At 44.9% G+C, this 19,404-nt stretch overlaps 1 protein-coding gene across 4 annotated transcripts in view; it reads right to left on the reverse strand.

Annotated features, from left to right (window-relative positions):
- Positions 1–19,175, reverse strand: part of PCDH7 (protocadherin 7) — an 813,510-nt gene extending 794,335 nt beyond the window's left edge. For 3 of the 4 annotated variants that reach the window (XM_078678363.1, XM_078678364.1, XM_078678362.1), the window contains exon 1: positions 14,796–19,169. In XM_078678363.1, the coding sequence (XP_078534489.1) occupies positions 14,796–17,861 (3,066 nt within the window). In that variant the 5' untranslated portion in view covers positions 17,862–19,169. Of the gene's footprint in view, positions 1–14,795 lie in introns of all 4 variants that reach the window. The other variant, XM_078678365.1, reaches the window with a different exon arrangement.
- Between the last annotated feature and the right edge of the window lie 229 nt (positions 19,176–19,404).

Consider the following 19,404-nt stretch of genomic DNA (forward strand, 5'->3'; position numbering starts at 1 on the left):
TGCCAGACCCTCTAAAGTATGTTTCCAATTACATAGGTGTCAGTAGCTCCGCCAACAAGAACATCTTAAACTGCCACCCTCTGAATGTGCCAGCAGCTCAAAGTGCACCGGGCAACTATTTTATATAAATCTTCTTTTAAAATGTTTAATATTTTTCATGTGCGACGCTAAAGGCCTACTATCCCACAGGTTTTAAACAATCTACTCCAAAGTCCAAGGGGCCGGATTCACAAAGGTATAACTGAGACAAAAGTCTACGTTTAGGACTTTTTGTATTGACAAAGGGCATTTACTACTCATAAATGCCTTTTGTCAATACCAAAAGGTGAACTTTACAACTTTAGGTATTCACAAAGGGCATTTAGTAGTAGTAAATGCCCTTTGTGAATACCGAAAGTTGTAAAGTAGACTTATGTCTCATTTTACCTTTGTGAATCGGGCCCAATGTGTTTTCCTTAATAGAGCTGTGCACACAGGGCCTGATTAACAAAGGTAAGCTTACACATTTGTGCAAGTTTACATTTGTTTTGGAATTCACAAATCAGCATTTTATTAGTAAGATTACAACTGCAGAGACACCACAGTCGGGCAGAGAACTGCCACATAAAAAGATCCAGCATGCCTACCTTTTTATGTATGGAATTCTGTTCCCCGACTGCGGAGTCTCCACACTCATAAGTTTACTATAAAAATGCTATTTTGTGAATTCCAAAACAAAAGTAAGCTTACAAAAGAGGTGTAAATTTACCTTTGTGAATCAGGTCCTCTGCAGTTGTAGACCAACTCAATTTTTATTAAAGAATCTTTAAAGATATTATTTACTATTCTTGATATTTTTAATGTGTTAGTCATTCTATTTTGCATTGAAAAATCTATTTTCTGACATATTATTTCATCACGTTCTGGCTTATTTTGAACTATACTCTTCTTCAGGAGGCCACACTGAATAACCCTGAAAAATAATTGAAGCATTGCCTTCCTGTTCAAGGAGCTCTGAGGCACGCCTGCCTACTCCCGCACTGACAGTCACAATGCCCCTTGGACAGGTAGGCCACGCTCCAAATATTTTTCTGTGCTATCCAATGTGCCTCCAAAAGAAGAGCATAGATTAATTGGATGACAGCTCCAATTGAGTCCAATCAATCCTAGACACTGCCAAGTGATCTTAAGAATGCAAAATGTAATTTTATTTTAAATTGACAAGCAACAATCAAAGATTGAAATTCCATAACACTCTAATCATTGAAAGAATAATGTTACCTGCTGTATAAATGTTTTAGGCTAATGATCACTACATTGAGTTTTACTAGTATGAATAAGACACTCTAGTCAGTAGTAAGTCCAAGCAAAAAAACAATATAGACTTATGATACATGAATATTTTTTCCAATAATATACCATACTGATTAACGTGAAATATGTAAGTTACTGAAAAAAATTAAAGACTAGAAAGTTGAAAGCTCATTGTGGATTATGAAGTTGCAGACGGAATAGATGGTATAAATTCTCTGCAATAATATTCTAAAGTGTAGCTTTGATCCCTCCCTATTTAAGTATAACAATTTGTGGAATGTTGCAATGGTATTACAGCCGGTCCTCCTATACGCCGACGATGCTGTCCTCATAGCTCGTACAGGTACGGGCCTACAAAGGCTGCTAGATCACTTTGGATCCTTTATGGAAGCCTTGGATTTAAAGATCAATACTGTAAAATCTCACGTCATGGTAACTGGTTCACGCAAGAAAAACATGAAGCTCAAAACCTTCACCTGTAACGAAACATTAATTTCTAGGGTACCTTTCTTTTGTTACTTAGGCGTCTCTTTTGACGAAAGAGGAACCTGGGGCTCACAGATGAAACTGAAAGAAAACGGAGTTACTAGATCTACCACAGCTCTCATGAATTTTTCTAAAAAACTTGGTTCGAGACTCATGGAGGCCATGATTCGTATTTATAAATCTAAATGTGTAGCTATCGCTTCTTACGGGGCAGACATTTGGGGCTATGTTCCATCTCCAGGTATCCAAATTGCTGAGAACAACTTTATACGAGCCTTGTTGTCACTTCCAAAATCATCCCCCACTTATTCAATCCATAGTGAAGTGGGCTTGGGCTACATCACTGATCTCCTAAAAATGTCCCCGCTATTATGCTGGGTTAAAACTTGGACAAACGAGGAGATCACGTTGAATCATCGCATACTTAAAGACTGCATGGCCCTGGATAAAGCGGACAGTATACCCTGGTTGGCGTATGTTAGAGCGGCATGCGCGAGGCTAGGGCGCCCGGACATGTATTCTTCACCCCAGGGCCTCATGAAAGAGGATGTAGGGTGGGTCAAGTCGCATTTCCGGAATATGTTGGAGGTAGAGAGAGAAGAGGTCGAACTCAGTAAACCTTTGGTGAGGTCAATATACCGACTTTCAGCCTCTGTAGCTATGGAACTGTATTTGAAATTTGTAACCAAACCATACCATCGTTTCCTTTTACTAAGGTTTAGGTTTAATCTTATTCATCTTGTGCTTGGAGCTTATACAAAGTGGGGGATTCCAGAAAACACCCCACCTTGTACTTGTGACAGCTTTTCTACACAGGACACGCTTCATCTAGTGATGTTGTGTGATCACTATTTGGTGGCCCGTAAAAAATTCCTGTTTCCAATTTTGAAAGAACTAAATTTTGTCCAGGTGAGGCCTGCACTTTTACACCTGCAAATGCTTAATTCTGTGCAGGTTACATACGGAGTAGCTAGTTTCTTGGTCGCTGCAGCCCGCTTAAATAAAATAAAATGTTCCCAGTCAAATAACCTTCAAAATTGATATTCCGTCAACCAAGTCTTGGGGAAACGTGCCAAGTATATTGGGAATTGTCGCCTTACGTGATACTAGGGCATTTAGTATCTATCCTCTGCATCTAATTTTTTATATAACGTTTTTAAATTGCTTCTTTTAAATGGGATCTGCAATCATGTGTATATTTGTTTAATTGCAATTTTACTCTTGTATGTGCATGGCTTTTTTGTATTGCTTTTATGGTTTTAATCAATCGAAATAAAGATGTTTGACTGACTGACTGACAGCCTTTCTACTGAGGGCTTTACTAATCATTTCTTGCTCTGCTTCCTACAGCCTTTAACCAGGGCCACTAGAATGAAGCAATATTGCAGACACCTCGATTTCTGCATAACTATGAACTTCCACATAAATAATCACCTGATGCATAATTTGAAGTAATATCTGTTTCTATCTCAAACAAATCAAAACTTCCTAAAAAAGTACCACTTATGAGATTTGCTGAGAAGTGCTATTTGCTCAAAAGGAATCGCAAACAAGACGTGTTTATCCACACTTTCCATATTGTATGTTGGCCAGTGCTTTCATAATATGCATTCCTTTCGGTTAGATTACAGTGTAGCTAGAATCTAAATTATATTTTTGTATCCAGGAACACAATATACCCTTTGCTTCAAAGTCTTCTAAATTAAATATCTTTCAAAAATCACCAGGCATGTGAGATATGCTATTAGGGCGAAGAACAATGCTAACAATGGTATTCAAAATACTTTTTCACAGGAAATGTTCAGTAAAACTAAATGGGTTAACAAAGATACTAGATCCCCGATGATTGCAGAATGAGAACATTAGGTCACAATTTTAAAGAGCTGCATTCACTCTGAATTCTCTTTCGGACATTGTAATCGACCTCTAAGTGTTATCCTGTAAGGATTTAAATCTAATTTATTATCAAGCATAATCAAAGATGATTGGGAAATGAACTTCACTGCTTCTTTCGTAAAATGGTAGAATTAATATACCAAACCTCCTGGTCTTACATAAAGTATCCACAGACCTGTACTTGTCACCTCTGGTGTGGAATATATATATATATATATATATATATATATATATATATATATATATATATATATATATATATATATATATAAACTAGTACATGTGGGGTACAGTAAGGCAAAGAGCATTGTTGTGTTTATAAATATGACAAAAGTCCCATATAGCACCAATGGAACGGCATTCACTGTGTGTATTACTTTATTTCTTTAGCAGAAAAGGGACACAATGGGTCTGGGAAGGTGGTGGGCCATTGATCATGTGATTACAGGTAAAGTATTGAGGTGTAATGATGTCTCAATTAACGTTTAGTGGTCGCAAAGAATGGTACAAAATGCAAAGTCAATTACGCATTACTAAAATTATTTGTAAATTTAATGATGTATTTATTTGAGAGTATTTTGACCATAGGCATGGTGCATGATAGCAATTTAGGATAAAAAAAGATTGCTAGTAAAGTTTATTGAACATGTAAAATGTATCAGAGAAGACAAATGACATTAACCATGCAAAAGATTTGAGTACTTTATATATTTAGAATTAATTACAGAGATATTCCCTATGTCAATGAGGGCTTCTTAGAAGTATATTTTGGGGCAGAATTGGTGGGTTGAGAGGGGACACGTGCCAAAGAGAACATGCCTCTGGGTAGAGGAGATGTGATTTTAAATCTATTTTAATTCTGGGGGGATGGGGTGTATCTTGCTTCAGCTGGAAGAATGTTCTGGGAGGAAATCAAGGGCCTGGTAGATAAAGCCCTTCGGAGATCGAAAGGTGTGTGATTCACATCACAGTGTCTGCAACAGTAAAAGTGATTTTTACAATCTACAAAAAGTCAATTCACATCGCAGAAACGTCATTGTGTCTCGAAATCGGTTTTGTGACGTGTCGGAATCACAAAAACAAAGTGGCATGTAAGATGTGTTCCCCTAATATTTGTGATTCATAAAGGTATGTCTGAATGGTTTGTGACTGCAATTGCGGTTGCAAACCACTGAATAGTTACAACTCTTGAGTTTGAATGGTAACTGATTTGTGTAGGTGAATCTTTGTGAGACAGTTTCCCCTATTAGACATGTGTACGGTAGCCTCAGGGGTGCAGGCAGTAATTCAGAGGCCAGCTGCCTTTACTCCTTAATATATTGACCAGGAAAGGGGGAGTTTGAGCAGGGGGAAATTAAGAGAATGAACATTGTTTTTTTAATACTGTTAACTTTTGCAATGTATTTATATAGGAAAGTCTCTGAGGGGTAAAGCAAGGTTACAGTGTGCCAATGAAGTTAGACTTAGTTTATAGAGTGGACAGACATTCTGGGTACAGCTAAAATGATGGCCTTAAGTCTTGACAATATTGTGCTTTGGATCTCATAGGTGCAGTAGTGAGACATGTAGATACGGTTTGTGCTGCTTAATAAGGTTGATGTGTGTTTTTGTAGCTTGCGAATTCATGATGGTATTCTAGTGTTAGAAAACACATATTTAAATATATCCAGGACTGACAACTAGGGTGGGAGATAGGCTGCTTTAAATTCTTGAAGTATGTTGAGAAGCAAAATTCGCCCTTTGTGGATAAATGAGGATGGAGCTAGGGTCATTTTTTGCTGGGAGATGGTTGTAAGGTAGTTGACAGGACTTTCTGTAACACAGGGAAGTTCAGTTTATTGTCAGGCTACTGACACATCTGGAGTCTGATTTATTATTCCTTCACACAACGCAGCAAGGGAACTTGCTTCGCTGTGTTGCATCAACGGGAGAGAGCAGACATATGCCATATCTACTACGATATGGCACTCTTCTGTTCCCTACCAGCACTGGTGCACTTCAGGCATCTTAATACCAAGCCAGGTACGATGGCACCAAGGCACAAGGGTGCCCACATTACGGACAGGATTGTTTTTGTGCAAGAAGGTACACCTTTCCGCACAAAACAATTGTTAGAGGCATATTCCATGTGTGCTGCAAACTACAGCACACATGAAAAGATGAAGTCATGAGGAGAAAAGAAGACATTTCTCTTTGTTATGCCTCTGATGGCTAGGCGCACTACCTTAGTGACACCCCTGTTTACAAGTCTTTGTAAATCTGGAGTTTGCATCAAATTACATGGCTGGATGCATGGGAATGCCCATGCCCCACCTAATTAACACCTACCTGATGCATAGCAATGCAATGCGATTCTATGCGCGGCTTTGCATTATTTGTATTTACTAAACCACGTAAAGCCAAGCAAATTGACTTTGTGTGGTCTAATATAATGGGAAAATTGATTTTGCAGCAAGGCTATGCCACAAAGGTGATGCAACCCTGATGCTAAATGTTAATAAATCTGGGCCTGAATTTTTATTTTGTTTTGGAATTGTTCTAATGAATAAAGGGCTGTGTAACATAAGTCTGCCTTTTGAAGTTATAAATAGCATACATGCTGAGCTGAGATTTTGCCGTACACATTTTGAAGGTTTTACTGCAGCTGAGACTTTACTCCGGGGGAGGTAGTTAGTCTAATGGAAATATATTTTGGAGTTTACAGGGGCTTGCCTTTTGTTTGTAAGTACTACTTCTACTGTGAGAAAATTCCTCTGTCAAAATATTCCTTTTGACAGAGGAAAAACCAACCTTTTAATTATTCATAAGACATCCCTGTGTAGGCCTTGTAGCCCACATGGGTGAATGTATGCAATTTAAAATTAGTACATGTAGGAATGCAAAGCTAGCATGTCTCTGCAGTGATAAATCACCTAAAACTGGTTTTGAGCAGAAGGCTGTGCATGTCCAATGAAAACACTAGAGTACAGATTAAAATTATAACTCTGCTATATTGAGTTTGGGACCAGCTAGAAAATAATCCAGACATTATTTTTAATATTAAATGAATGCCAAATGCAACGGTACGGTTGAACTTTTATTACATACTTAGGAAAAATAACGTTTAGAAAGTTACTTTTTCCCCTTCCTGAACTCCTGGAGGCTAATCTATACTAACAGCTGTTAATCTGGTTTGTGACCTTAACGAGGTTTAAAATTCCTCAAGGAACTGCACTATTGACGACTGTGATTGGCAGGCTGGCCTGAATGGACAGAGAAGAATCGTGTGTGCTAGGCTGGATCTTCAGGGTGGGGGCTACTGCCCCTTATATTGGAACCCCTTTGTCAAGTACTGCCTGGCAGATCTGTCTGATAAACATGTAAAACTTTGGTGCCATTGTAAAGGATCAAATAGAACCAGAACACAATTCTTATGAATGCCCTGTCTGTTTTCTGAAGGACTCTACTTTTGCCATACCAGACATCTGTTTCCTGTTTTTTGTGTGGTTCCAGCATGGCTTCAAACTGGGTTTTAGTGTTAAATGTGGGAGGACACTGGTGAGTTCCATAGTACCTGCCCATATACACCCCACCCAAGATTAGTGTGTTTGAAGACTTTAGCCACCTAGGCATTGCCTTGGCAAATGGCAGGTTGGGCCTGTTTGTATTAAGGCAAACAGCAACTCCTGAAAATAGGGTAGGGTTGCTTCTAGGAGCTTGCTGGGCATGCATTGGTTATGGACTGCCATGAGTCACCCCCACCCTCTAGCTACTGCCAACTATAATTGTGACACGGCAAACCATCCTCTTTAGAACACTCTCTGGACCAGTTGAAGAACATAAGAAGGACTGCACCTGCTGTTTCAGATCTGTGAGGAGATCTGTAGGGTTGGAGTCCTTCTACAGGTACCCAGGATAAAGAAGTGGACTCCAAGGTTCAGTTTGGGGACCTCTTGTGCATCGAAAAGCAAACACCAAGCTGCAATAGACCTTGTCCTTAGAGTTCCTAGCTGACCCGCAGCAATGGGACCAGAAATGGCACCTTCTGTAGGCCTTTATCTGATACGGTGAGAACTTCTATGTGCCTGCTCTGCTGTTCTGGGAGCCATAGAAGTGTACTACTGTGGTTGTTTGGGCACTAGACTACAGTATGGACATTTTTTAAAACTCTTCATCCAGAGCTTCAGGGAAACCTGCTTGTTCAAGTACCTGACGAGCAGTTCCAAAGTGCTGAATTGAATTCCTGCTTTGTCCAACTCAAAGGTTCTGCACCTCTGAAAAAAAGAGTAAATCCTATTCTGCACTGGGAATTAAAAAATTATCAGTGAGAACTCTCCGGTGCTCTAGAGCTCCAGCGGGGCCGTCCTGCTGTAGTTATCTAGGCTTCAGTGGTAGGAGAGCAGCAACTATTTGAGTGGCAGCCAGTACTGGGAGCATTTTTCTTCTCAAAAAGAGAAACAGTCACAGTCTGAGTTTTGACTTTGAAGAACTTCCATTGTTTTTCTTCAAAAAAGTTACAAAGTCCCTTTCTGAAGTGGGACTTATAAACCTTTAGGACTTTTTAACTTTCAGGCTTTCACCAAGACCAATCCAATTGGTTTATCCTACCTGGGCTCTATCAAGGTCGGCCTGTAATTGTGAATTGGTCCCAGTTTATGCGACCACTGACTTACACTGGGCACTTCATTTGTATTGGTGCTTTTTCCACTTAAATCTTTAAAAATGTCTCTCTGGTTACCTTATTGGATTTCTGTTTACCCGTTTTGGTACTTGTAAATAGATTACACATTTTCTCTATGTTAAACATGCTTGCTCTGTGCCACAGCTACACGGGGTTGAGCCTCAGGTTTACATTTTTGAAACGTTTGACTGGACCTAACAGGTCAATGACTTCCTTACTTGTGGTGGACTATCATCCATCCCAATTTGTGGTGGACTATGATCCATCCCAACTAATAATTTAATTTCTTACAGCTAGAGAGTGTAAAGTATCTAGCTGCATCGCCAAATCACTTACAGTAGATTTTGTTATTCTGTACTATGCTTGTTCAATCAATCAATCAATAAATAAATACTTTATTTTGGTCAACAACCATAAAAGCAACATAAAACGAACGTCACATTAAATTTAATAGGCACACAGTCCAATTTTCATTTATGATTGCATATGAAAAATGCACATGAGTCTCTGCCCACCAAGAAGTGTTAATTTTCTTTAAAAAAAACCACCCTAAATGCAATGGTTATAACCAGGCAAGGGTCCTGTGCTCACTTTGCAACTCAAGTGCATCGAACTGATGAAGTCCAAAAAGGTTTAAACAAGTATACGGCTACTTTTATTCCATTTAGAATGGACATGTGTCAGTTATGATTGGGCTATCTCTACTGGAGCAAGTCCAAAGCTACATTGCATACAGAAGGTCCCAGTCTAAAGTAGCATAAACAAAACAATAACCATGGGGTCTAGAGCATTTGCCAGTGGCTGTGATTAAATAAAACATGCAACCCATCATTATTTTTTTTTATGCTTCATCAGTGACCAGACCATCAGCTTGTGTAGTCTCCTCCTCCATAACATGTTATCAACTCTTTTGTTGCCTGTGTCTAATGAGGTGGAGGCCATTTGTGACCGGGTAATACCATTTGTTGAGTGACGATTGATGATCTGATACTAGACGTTTTAAAGTGTTTCACGTGCTATTTCAACATATAAAACTCTATGAATTTATTTTGTTTCCCATGGTATTGTACCAGAATGTTGAGTTTTGAATATTGTGGCACAAAACCACAATACCCAGAGTTGCAACTACCAAAATATTGTAAAGGTAAGTATATATAGATAAGCATTTACTTCCTATTCCTAACTCCATGTACATGTACCTTGACAATCCAAATAACTAAAGCTACATAGATGTATAGACGCCTGCGGGCAATTGTTTGCGCTTAATAAATTCTAAAAAAAAAAAAAAAAAAAAATGTTGGGTTAATGATTATAAATCTATACTAACCTATATAAAATTACCTTCATGGCATTTTGGTAGTAAATATTTTGAATATGATATTTTTGTAGTGTAATACTTTTGTGCTCGATGTGCTGACATTGACTTGTTTCCCACACTGTGTTCTTCAATTGTGATTTTGATCTTCGGATGTTTTTGCATGGGTGTTCATGATTATATTAATGACAGTGGTGGGTGATGGATTCCATTCCCTCATTGGTTATTATGTGAATGTGAATGTTTTCAATTGTGTGTATCGCTTTAATGTCAGAATTTCTATAATATACTTTAACAGATGTCAATGAATTTCTAACATTTGGCTACAGGAGAATGCATTTTGTGAGTTAAATTTCACATATTTGTTTTTTAATCTTTGAGGACCATATTTATCAAATTGTTTCCTTGTCCTTGCTCCGCGCAAGGGAAATGCAAAACCTAAATGAGATTTATCAAGCCACGCAAGTCCACCTTGCGTAGCTCTGGCAGGCTTGATAAATCTAGAGTAACGCATGATAGTGTAAATCACTGCCTTGTCTTACTATGCGGCAGGGAAGCTTGCGATGGGTGGAGAATGAGTGTTCCCATGCATCCACCCATGGATTCCGAAACATCCCCAGATTTACTAACATTGTTAGACATGGGGATGCATCAGAATTGTACGCCTCTCCACCAGAGGTGCAACAATGATAAATATCTTTATTTCTCTTCGTTGTTTCCTCTTCCTAAGTGTGCTGCATTTTACAGCACACTTAGAAAAAGGAAAATTCCTCTGAGGGTTTCTTTTGTGCTGAAAGGTGCCCCTTCCTGAACAAAAACTATCCTGCCTACAGTGCAGGCATCCTTGCACGACGGTGTAAGGCTGCTTGCGTTGGGGCTAGGCAGCAGTTTGTACGCCAGTTCAGACAGAGAGCAGGAATGCACCTTATAATGTTGAATACTGCTCAATCCTGCCCTCTCCCTTTCACGCAGCACAGCAAGATGGCTTGCTGCGTTGCATGAAATATTGACAAATATAGGCCTAAGTGTTTACAATGCCACCTGCCCAGAATGGAGATACTAGCAAGGAAACGGGGACAGGAATGTGATACTGATGCAACTTTAAATGGAACGGCTCAATTGTAAGAAGTACCTGCCGGCATTAATGGCTCTTAATTAGCCACCGCTGGTGTTACTCGCCCGCACCGCAGGGGAGGACCCCTAAGTACGGACGAGTAATTAACTGCTTCTATTGCTTAGTAAGTAGATACAAAAAAATATTTTCATTATCTCCTCTGACCCAAAAAGGGAGAGCAGAGGGTAAAGGGGGTCCAGCCCCCTGGACCGAAGAGTGTGTAATCCAACATACCTTGGTCAGTACTGGAATTGTATTTTCTGTACCAAAGCAAAGTTCTGGTTCTCTCTCTGGGTGTGCAAGTCTCAGAAAATCACTTACAGTGAAGGTACAGTAGCAATTCTCTATTTGACCACCCAGAAAGAGAGTGCAGTTATACAGCAATGCATAGACCTTGGATGGTCTTTTCAGCCACGGTGTACTAGAGTCGTCCTCCCTTTGCCAATGGTTCTAAAGTAAAGCAACATTGATGAGGAAGAGGGTAACGAGAGACCCCACAAAGCAATAGTGGTTGAATTTGAATCAAACAAGACAAGCTGCACCAGGAATAAAGAGGGCCGGCAGCTACTGCTGCTGATGATGATGGTGAAAACATTTTATAGCGCACACAGCTACTCCAAGGAGTGTCCGAGCGCGAAAGCAGCTACACCAAAGATGGAACAAGATAAAGGGAGGCTTAAGCTTCTGCAAAAACCCACATTTTCAGTGTTTTCTTAAATAAAGCCACATCACTTGTAGCCTTTAGTTCCAAAGGGGGCAAATTCCAGGTTATAGGGTGTGCTTTTATTTGTAGTTGCTGCCTGCAAAAGCATCATTCTCATTGGTTGGACAGCTTTTAATGGTCCATTAAGAATGCAAATAAAAATTATTTCCATATAGAAGACGTGGTTGGCTGGGCATTATATGGCTGAACTCCTATTGATGGATTGGTGGAGGTCAGCCTTATGTGTCTTTAGCCCAAGAACACCTTACTTGTTCGACCGCTGGTATAGTTTGACAACTTTCCATACATTAAAGATGTTGTGGGAAAATTAGCAAGCAGAAGAGTGTGCAGATTTTTAAAACAGGAATCTGTCTTGATTTCGCGTTTAACTATTGTAAGCTACTTTATATATGTCTATAGTTTTAATTGTAATGTGGTTGTCTAGCATGTGTTCAGGTTTCATAATCCCATATAGGCAAAAGAAATAAACACCATGCGTTCTCTTATATCGAAGACAAATGGCAAAAGCAGAAAGAGAAGGAAAAAAAGCTCTAAACAGAGATTTGTCTTTGCGAGAGGGGGTGCAGGTATGATTTCATCGTCGTATGCATGTATGCTCTCTTCAGTTCCTGCGTTTGCACAGCACCTATTAGAGATTAAACATGACAGCCCATCAAGAATTGTTGTCAATATTGAAAACCATTACCTTTGGTTCTCATGAATCGGTTTAGGGAATGAAGATCTGTGACTCAAATGTGTAGCAGCTTTGAGTCACAATAGACATGTATGAGGATGTCTGGAACGACGTGATGACAGACTGCTGACTAAGACACATGTGGCTCGAGAGGCCTGATCTTCGAAGTATAAAGTATGAAGCAAAGGCACGATTTGGGATATTGCTCAATATGACTACCGTTGTGACCACAGTCCAAGTACACCATGTTAAGGGAGCTTGAGACATTCATTTTCCGAGAGAGGGGTCTGTTTACCTACATTGTGCTTCAAGTGTACTTCAAGTACCATCCAAGCAACAGAGAGGAAGGCGCCCCTTGGCAACTTCTCCAAACAGGTCAACTGCCCTGTCAGCCACAAGGAAATAAAGCTCAATCCCACTGATAAATGATGTCATGTCAAATGTGATCAATCTCAGAATAAGATTCTACGGGTTTACAAATGTCAAGCGTTAAATACCCCATACCTATAATATAATCTGTCATGACCACTCATTAGCCGGGTGGGGCTGCATTAAATGACAAGCATAACTACTACTTCCCCTGTGACCCCAAGCTTAGAGAGTGAATCTGATTGCTTCACCTGTGGTTGAATTTCAGGCCACAGTGATGCCTGAGTGTCTGTTAGGCTACCTATCTGCTTGACTATGTATCTGTTCCATCTGTCCTTCAATGTGCCAACTCATAAGCAAACTCATCCGCACATCCATTAACTCACCATCCGCCTACTAACCAATCCAATGAGCCATCCTTCCCTAATATAAACCAGGCACCAATTCATACACTCACAGAAAAAGATCATTCGATCCATCTATACATCTGTCTATCAACTATGTCACATCCAACCAAACATCTATGTATCTCTTCAACTTTGATTCATCCATCCACTCATTCCTCAATCCATCCTTTCCTGTATCACAGTCACAATCAATGTGCCAGACTCATATTTCTAGAAAATGTTCAATTCTTCTTAGTGCTCACAATTGCTTTTCTTGTGTCCATCTGGCTACCTTTCTTGTCTCCAATGAAATATCCACTAAGTTATTAACCTTTCCATCCCATCAACCCAGTGATTTAGTCTTCAGATTATCATCTGTAGGTCCGTCCTACCATCAGCTGGCCATCCATCCATCCCCCAATCTATCCAACCATTCATCTGTCCATCCCCCAATCTATCCAACCATTCATCTGTCACCTAAACCATGACCCTTTAGTGTCCGTCCATTCATTTGCCTACACACACTCACCCAAAGTAGTGCAGTATTACTTTCGAAAGTCCATTCCTAACTGAGATCGGGTACCTCGCTCCTTTAGCACTAGAATCCAGGCCCGCTGATATGCAAGCTTATGTTAAATAAACACCAAGGACATGATCTGTGAGCTGGAGTGCTTCACAATACTAAGGAAAGTTTTGAATCAGACACACAAAAAGTAGTGTGTAATGACAGTAGGACTAAAGGAAAAATACATGTTTAAAAAAGTGGTGAAACAAGCTGATGTCTTGGAGGAGGTCACATCTCGGCAGACAGCTTGTACTGTGGTTTCTGTGTGCATCACTCTTCTGAGACGAACAATTCTTAACCAGTATCATCTTAAGGACTTTGGGAACCCCATGAAAGATATATTTTGTGGGCCCCCGCTCCAAACAACTTTAAATGTTATCACCCATATCAACTAATTTGAGCCCTTTATTATAAAACAATATTGATACACTGAAGGTTGAGATACGGAAATAAACTTAAGATAAAGTTCACCCAGGTAGTGGAAACTGGGGGGCCTTGGCAATTACCTTCCATGCCCATACTTTTAAACTTATCTGGAATGGACACCTGGCAACTTTAACCAAAATGGCCACCTTTTAGGCAAAAAAGAATCTCTGTGGACTTCAGACTAGATTGTCCTCAGTCTGTTGCCTTTCCTTGAACCGGTACATTGAAAAGTAACATATGTGCTTATGCTTTTGGGGCAGGGGGGGGGGGTTAACTCTTAAAGGCTGTGCTGCTACAACTCACCAAGAAATCGGAAATAACGTAGTTACAGGACGTGGCTCTTACCCAGGTGTCACGGCATTCGGGGTGCCTTTTAGGACTGAAGTTGAATTTTAAATGTGCTTTAAAAAGTTTCGTATATGTTAATATAACACCAACTACCTGTTCAAACTCACTAATTGAAATGTGTGCAAAGAGCACGTGTTATGATGAAAATATACTGCGAGCAGCCATGTTGTGGAATGACAGTTCAAGTGATTTGCATAGCTATTACCTGCGTGTAGTGCTCTGTTGGTGTGCTTGACAAGACAAGACATGACAGAACGTCAATCCTAGTTTGGAGAGGTGGGGGTGTGAGTCACCGCCACTTTAGAGCTACCTTCCAAGGTCATGCTGCTGTCTCTAGATTAGAAAACCTAAATGGTTCATATGACATACTTTAATATCGCAGAACTGAAAAAAAACAATTGTCTCCAACTAAATGTGCCTTTATCTGAAAAATTGCGGTTAGAGAATACCATTAGCAATGCATGAAACAGGTTAAATCAGTATCTTAGTAAAACATATTTCGATGGGGGCTGGGGTTAGTATTCAGATAGCTGTGCTTACCTGTTTGCTGTACTTGTTATTAGTTTGACAACTATACTCGGAACAGTGGTCTGATCCGATTGAAATATTGTCTCCTGCGCCCACAAAAGTGTTGGCCGGCGGCAGTTCCTGCACGGCCTGGTGTTTCTTGCCCGCCGTGGGCGACTGGGGGTGCAGCTGGACCGTGGGCAGCGGGGAGCTGGACTTGTAGTGCCTGGCGAGGTCCGGGCTCCCAGGGCCGCCGTTCACGGACCGGTACCTGCCCATGCTCGGACTGTCCGACAGCTTCTCGTTCACGCTGTCGTACCGCTGCCCGTTTGGTTTAGATGCTTCCACAGTCACAATGCTGCTGTACAGAGGCTGTTTGGACTTTTTGTTTTTCTTGTCCTTTTTGGGCTTTTTCGACTTGTCGTGCTGCTGCGGGGTGAAGAAGTCCTCGTGGTCCTTCTTGCCTGCCTCGTAGCCGTTCTTGTTCTTGGACCGGCAGTACCTGGCCACGACCACGATGAGGATGATGAAGATGACGGTCATGATGCCGGCCACGACCCCGATGACAATGCTGAGTCTCTGCTTGATGGTCTCGTAACTGGGGTCCCCGGCTATGTCCTGGGACAGCGGGGTGTGCAAGCTGCGGGAGATCTGCGCCTCCACCACCGTGGCGTTGGACACGCTCTCGTTGACGAACACGTGCACCAGGGCCGTGGTGCTCTGCGAGGGCTGCCCGCTGTCGTTCACCTGCACCACCACCCGGTGCAGGCCGTAGTGGTTCTGGGCCAGCTTGCCCACCAGGGACACCACGCCGCTGGAGGAGTCAATCTCGAAGAGTTTGAAGGGGTTCCCCCCCACGATGCTGAAGTTGAGGTCGGCGTTGATGCCGGTGTCGCTGTCGCTGGCCAGGACCGTGGCCACCACCGTGCGTATGTTGCTGGTCGGCGGCAGCACGGTGTAGGAGTTGTTGTTGGGGAATGTGATGGTGGGCGCGTTGTCGTTGTCGTCCATCACTGTGAGGGACACGGTGGCGGTGGCGGACCTGGGGGGCTCCCCTCCGTCCACGGCCTTCACTCTGAAGGTATAGGTGGTCTGGTGCTCCCGGTCGAAGGACACGGTGGAGTAGATGGTGCCCGTGTCGTTCTCGATGGAGAAGATGTCGCTCTCCTCCTCAATGAAGAGGCTCATTTCCGCGTTGCGCCCCTTGTCCGCGTCCATCACGGTGACCATCCCCACCGCGCTGTTGGGCTGCAGGTTCTCCTTCACGTAGAAAGTGAACACGTCCTGCATGAACTTGGGCTCGTTGTCGTTCTTGTCGGCCACCTGCACCACCACCGAGGCGGTCCCCTGCAGCACGGGCACCCCTTTGTCTTTGGCCACAACTTTAAACTCGTACCTGTCGGTCTGCTCCCTGTCCAGGACGATATTGACGGTGATGTCCCCCGAGTCTTGGTCAATTGAGAAGACCCCGGAGACGGACGAGTCCAGGGAGTAGGCGATCTCCGCATTCTTGCCGCTGTCCGCGTCACTGGCCAGCACGGTGGCCACCCTCTCCCCGGGCACGTTATTTTCCGGAAAGGGCACCTCCACCACGGCCTGTCCGAAGATGGGTGGGTTGTCGTTGGTGTCGCCCACTTTGACGATGAGAGAGTTGTTGCTGGACAGGCTGGGGCTGCCCGAGTCCACGGCCACGATGATGACATTGTACTCCTTGGTGGCCTCGTAGTCCAGGGGCGCCGAGGTGTGCAGGAAGTACTTTTTCTTGTTCTGCTCGCCCTCCGTCTCACTGGCGGGCTTGAGCTGGAAGGGCACGTCGCCCACCACGGTGCAGGTCACCACCCCGTTTTCGCCCTGGTCCCGGTCGGACACCTGCACCAGAGCAATGGGGGTGTCCACCAGCACGTCCTCGGCGACGGTGGCCATGCCGTCCTTGACGGGGATGCGGCCAATCTTCCGGATGTCGATGAGGGGCACGTTGTCGTTCTCGTCCTTGATGTTGAGCACTACAGTGGCCTTGTCGCTCTTGGGGGGCTGGCCCCGGTCCCGGGCCGTGACCGTGAAGCGCAGTTGGTTCACCTCCTCCCGGTCGATGCGGTGCAGCACGCTCAGCCAGCCCGAGGTCTCGTCAAGCCGCAGCAGGCGCCGGACCGACTCAGTTGCAGCCCCGAACACATACTCGATCTGCCCGTTCACCCCCACGTCGAAGTCGGTGGCACGCAGCTGGAGGATGGGGGTGCCGGGCACGCTGTTCTCCGCCAGGTCGGCCTCGTAGACGCTGCGCTCGAAGCGCGGGCTGTTGTCGTTCACGTCGGTGATGAGCACCCGCAGGATGGACTGCGAGGAGCGTGGCGGGTCCCCTCCGTCCCGCACCCGCAGGGTCAGCTCGTAGGAGTCCCGCAGCTCCCGGTCCAGGGCGCCCTTGACGATCAGCTGCGGCTGCTTCTCGCCGTCGGGGGTGTCGGCCACCTGCAGCTCGAAGACGCTGCTGCGGCCGGGGTCAGCCTCCATGCGCCTCTTGCCCCCGCTCTCGGACACCCCCCGGCGGCCGGCCAGGTAGGAGCCCTCGCTGGGCTCCTGGATCAGCTCGTAGCGCTCGATGCCGTTGCGGCCGAAGTCGCGGTCGGTGGCGGTGGGCAGCAGGTAGAGGGTGCCCACCGGGCGGCTCTCCTCCACCGTCAGGGTCAGCACGGGCGACGGGAATGTGGGCGTGTTGTCGTTGATGTCCAGCACCACCACCCGGCCCTCGAAGAGGTCCACCCAGCTCTGCAGCGGCCCGATGACCGACACCTCGAAGTCCAGGAAGCACTCGTTCTCGTCGAAGATCATCTGGCACTGCGGCAGCTTCTCGCGGTCGATGCGGCGCTCCGTGGTGCTCAGCTCGCCCGTCATGTTGTCGATCTTGAAGTACTCGGAGCCGGACTCCAGGCTGAAGGTCACCTCCCCGGAGCCCGTCACGATGCCCAGGTCCGAGGCCACGTTCCCCACGCGGACGTCGGCCGGGCCCTCCTCGGCCAGCCGGTAGCGCAGCACCTGCTTGGCGGCTGCCAGGGTGAGCGAGACCCGCAGGAGCAGCGCGTAGAAGCCCACGAAAGTCCGCATCTTCCCCAGTGGCCCTGCTCAGGGGGAAAAGGCTGGAGACCAGGGACCGCTGACCTTCTCTGCGGCCCTCTGGAAACTTATTTCATCCTCCGGGCAGGGGAAGAGGATCGCGACGGATGCTTTCTTCGGGGTTTCAGTTCACGGGACAGCCCTGTGGTCGGCGATGCACCCAGTCGCGCCGGAGAAAAGCCCCCCTCTTTCAGGGGCTCTAGGCACTTTTCAACGGGGTGAGCAATAAAATGAAGCTGGGCCGTAGGTCGCCCTGTGCGCTCCGCTAGGGTTACGAGCCGCTCACTGCTGCATGTCAATAAGGTGGTAGCAAAAGCCAGGGGGAGCGCAAGCAGAAAAGGGAGATTGCCTGCATCCAATGGCTCACGTGAAAAGCTATGTCAGCTGAAAATGCTTCTTGGCAAAAAGTGATATTAAAGCAAAATCCACATCTGTACAGATCCCCCTTGGATCATAAACCCGCTCGTAGACTCAATTCCGTTCTCAGAAGAAAGCCATCAAATCCCTCCTCGGGAAACGATAAAAACATTTCAGATGTTTCTCGGCGATGGCTCTTCGTGCATCACTCCCCAAAGATCACGATCAAATAAAAAAGCCCGGGGAAGTGGTGCTTGTGCCCAGCGTGGTGGAGCTGTACGTCCCCAAGTTTGTCCTGCAGTTTGTGCCGGCTACCTGCATTCGCACTGCATGTTAGTAATCTGTCTGCAGTACAGTGAGCGATCCTCAGCTGATATTGCAGTCTCTGAGCTCAGCTCCTCCCGAGCCTGTCCCACGCTGCAGGTAGGTAACCGGAGCCCTGTCACTCAGTCCAGATGGGAGCTACACAGGCTGTCTTAGGTGATTATCCTGCAGGTTAATGTAACCTGCGGCAGCGAAGAGCAAGCTGCAACAGGATCCGGCGTGAAAGGACTCATCCGGTAAACATCCGCATGCGACAGGGGCAGAGAAAGAGCAAGCGAGGGGAACGGCCAAGATGCGTAAAGACGCCCCAGATCCGTGTGGTGTCAAGAGCTCGGGTTGCAGCACACCTCACCGGACAGATGTCACGCCTGTGTCAGGAGCGCAGCTAGCTGCTTCTGGTGGGGTGGCAGAGGGGCACTGTGACTGCCTTCCCCCGCTCTGGGAGCCCGGCGAGCTGCAAGTTTCCTCTAAAGTGGCTGTGCTGGTTCTGCTGCCTCCGTGCGCTTCCTGACGCGGCAGAGGCTGGCTGTGCTGCTGCTGGCGCTGCACTAGCTGCCAGGGGGTGGGGGAGCCGTTTCACTTCAGGAGCCCTCCTCCCAGCCTGCGCGCTCTCTCTCTCTCTCTCTCTCTGCTGCTGCGAGCGGGATAGAGCTGAGCTCAGTCTGAAAACACCAGCGGCTCCCCAGCCCTCCATACTGCAGGGGGGCTCCTCGGCGCCCCTCCCCGGCGCAGGCGGCGCTTCGCCAGTGCTTCCCCAATTCCCAGGTTCAGCTTTTAGCGCACCTCACCCCACCGCACACTCTGAATTTTCAATGAACAGTGAAGGGGAAAAAACATATATTGGAGACTCGTC

Source organism: Lissotriton helveticus, chromosome 2_2 (assembly GCF_964261635.1).
Source record: "Lissotriton helveticus chromosome 2_2, aLisHel1.1, whole genome shotgun sequence".
NCBI lineage: Eukaryota > Metazoa > Chordata > Amphibia > Caudata > Salamandridae > Lissotriton > Lissotriton helveticus.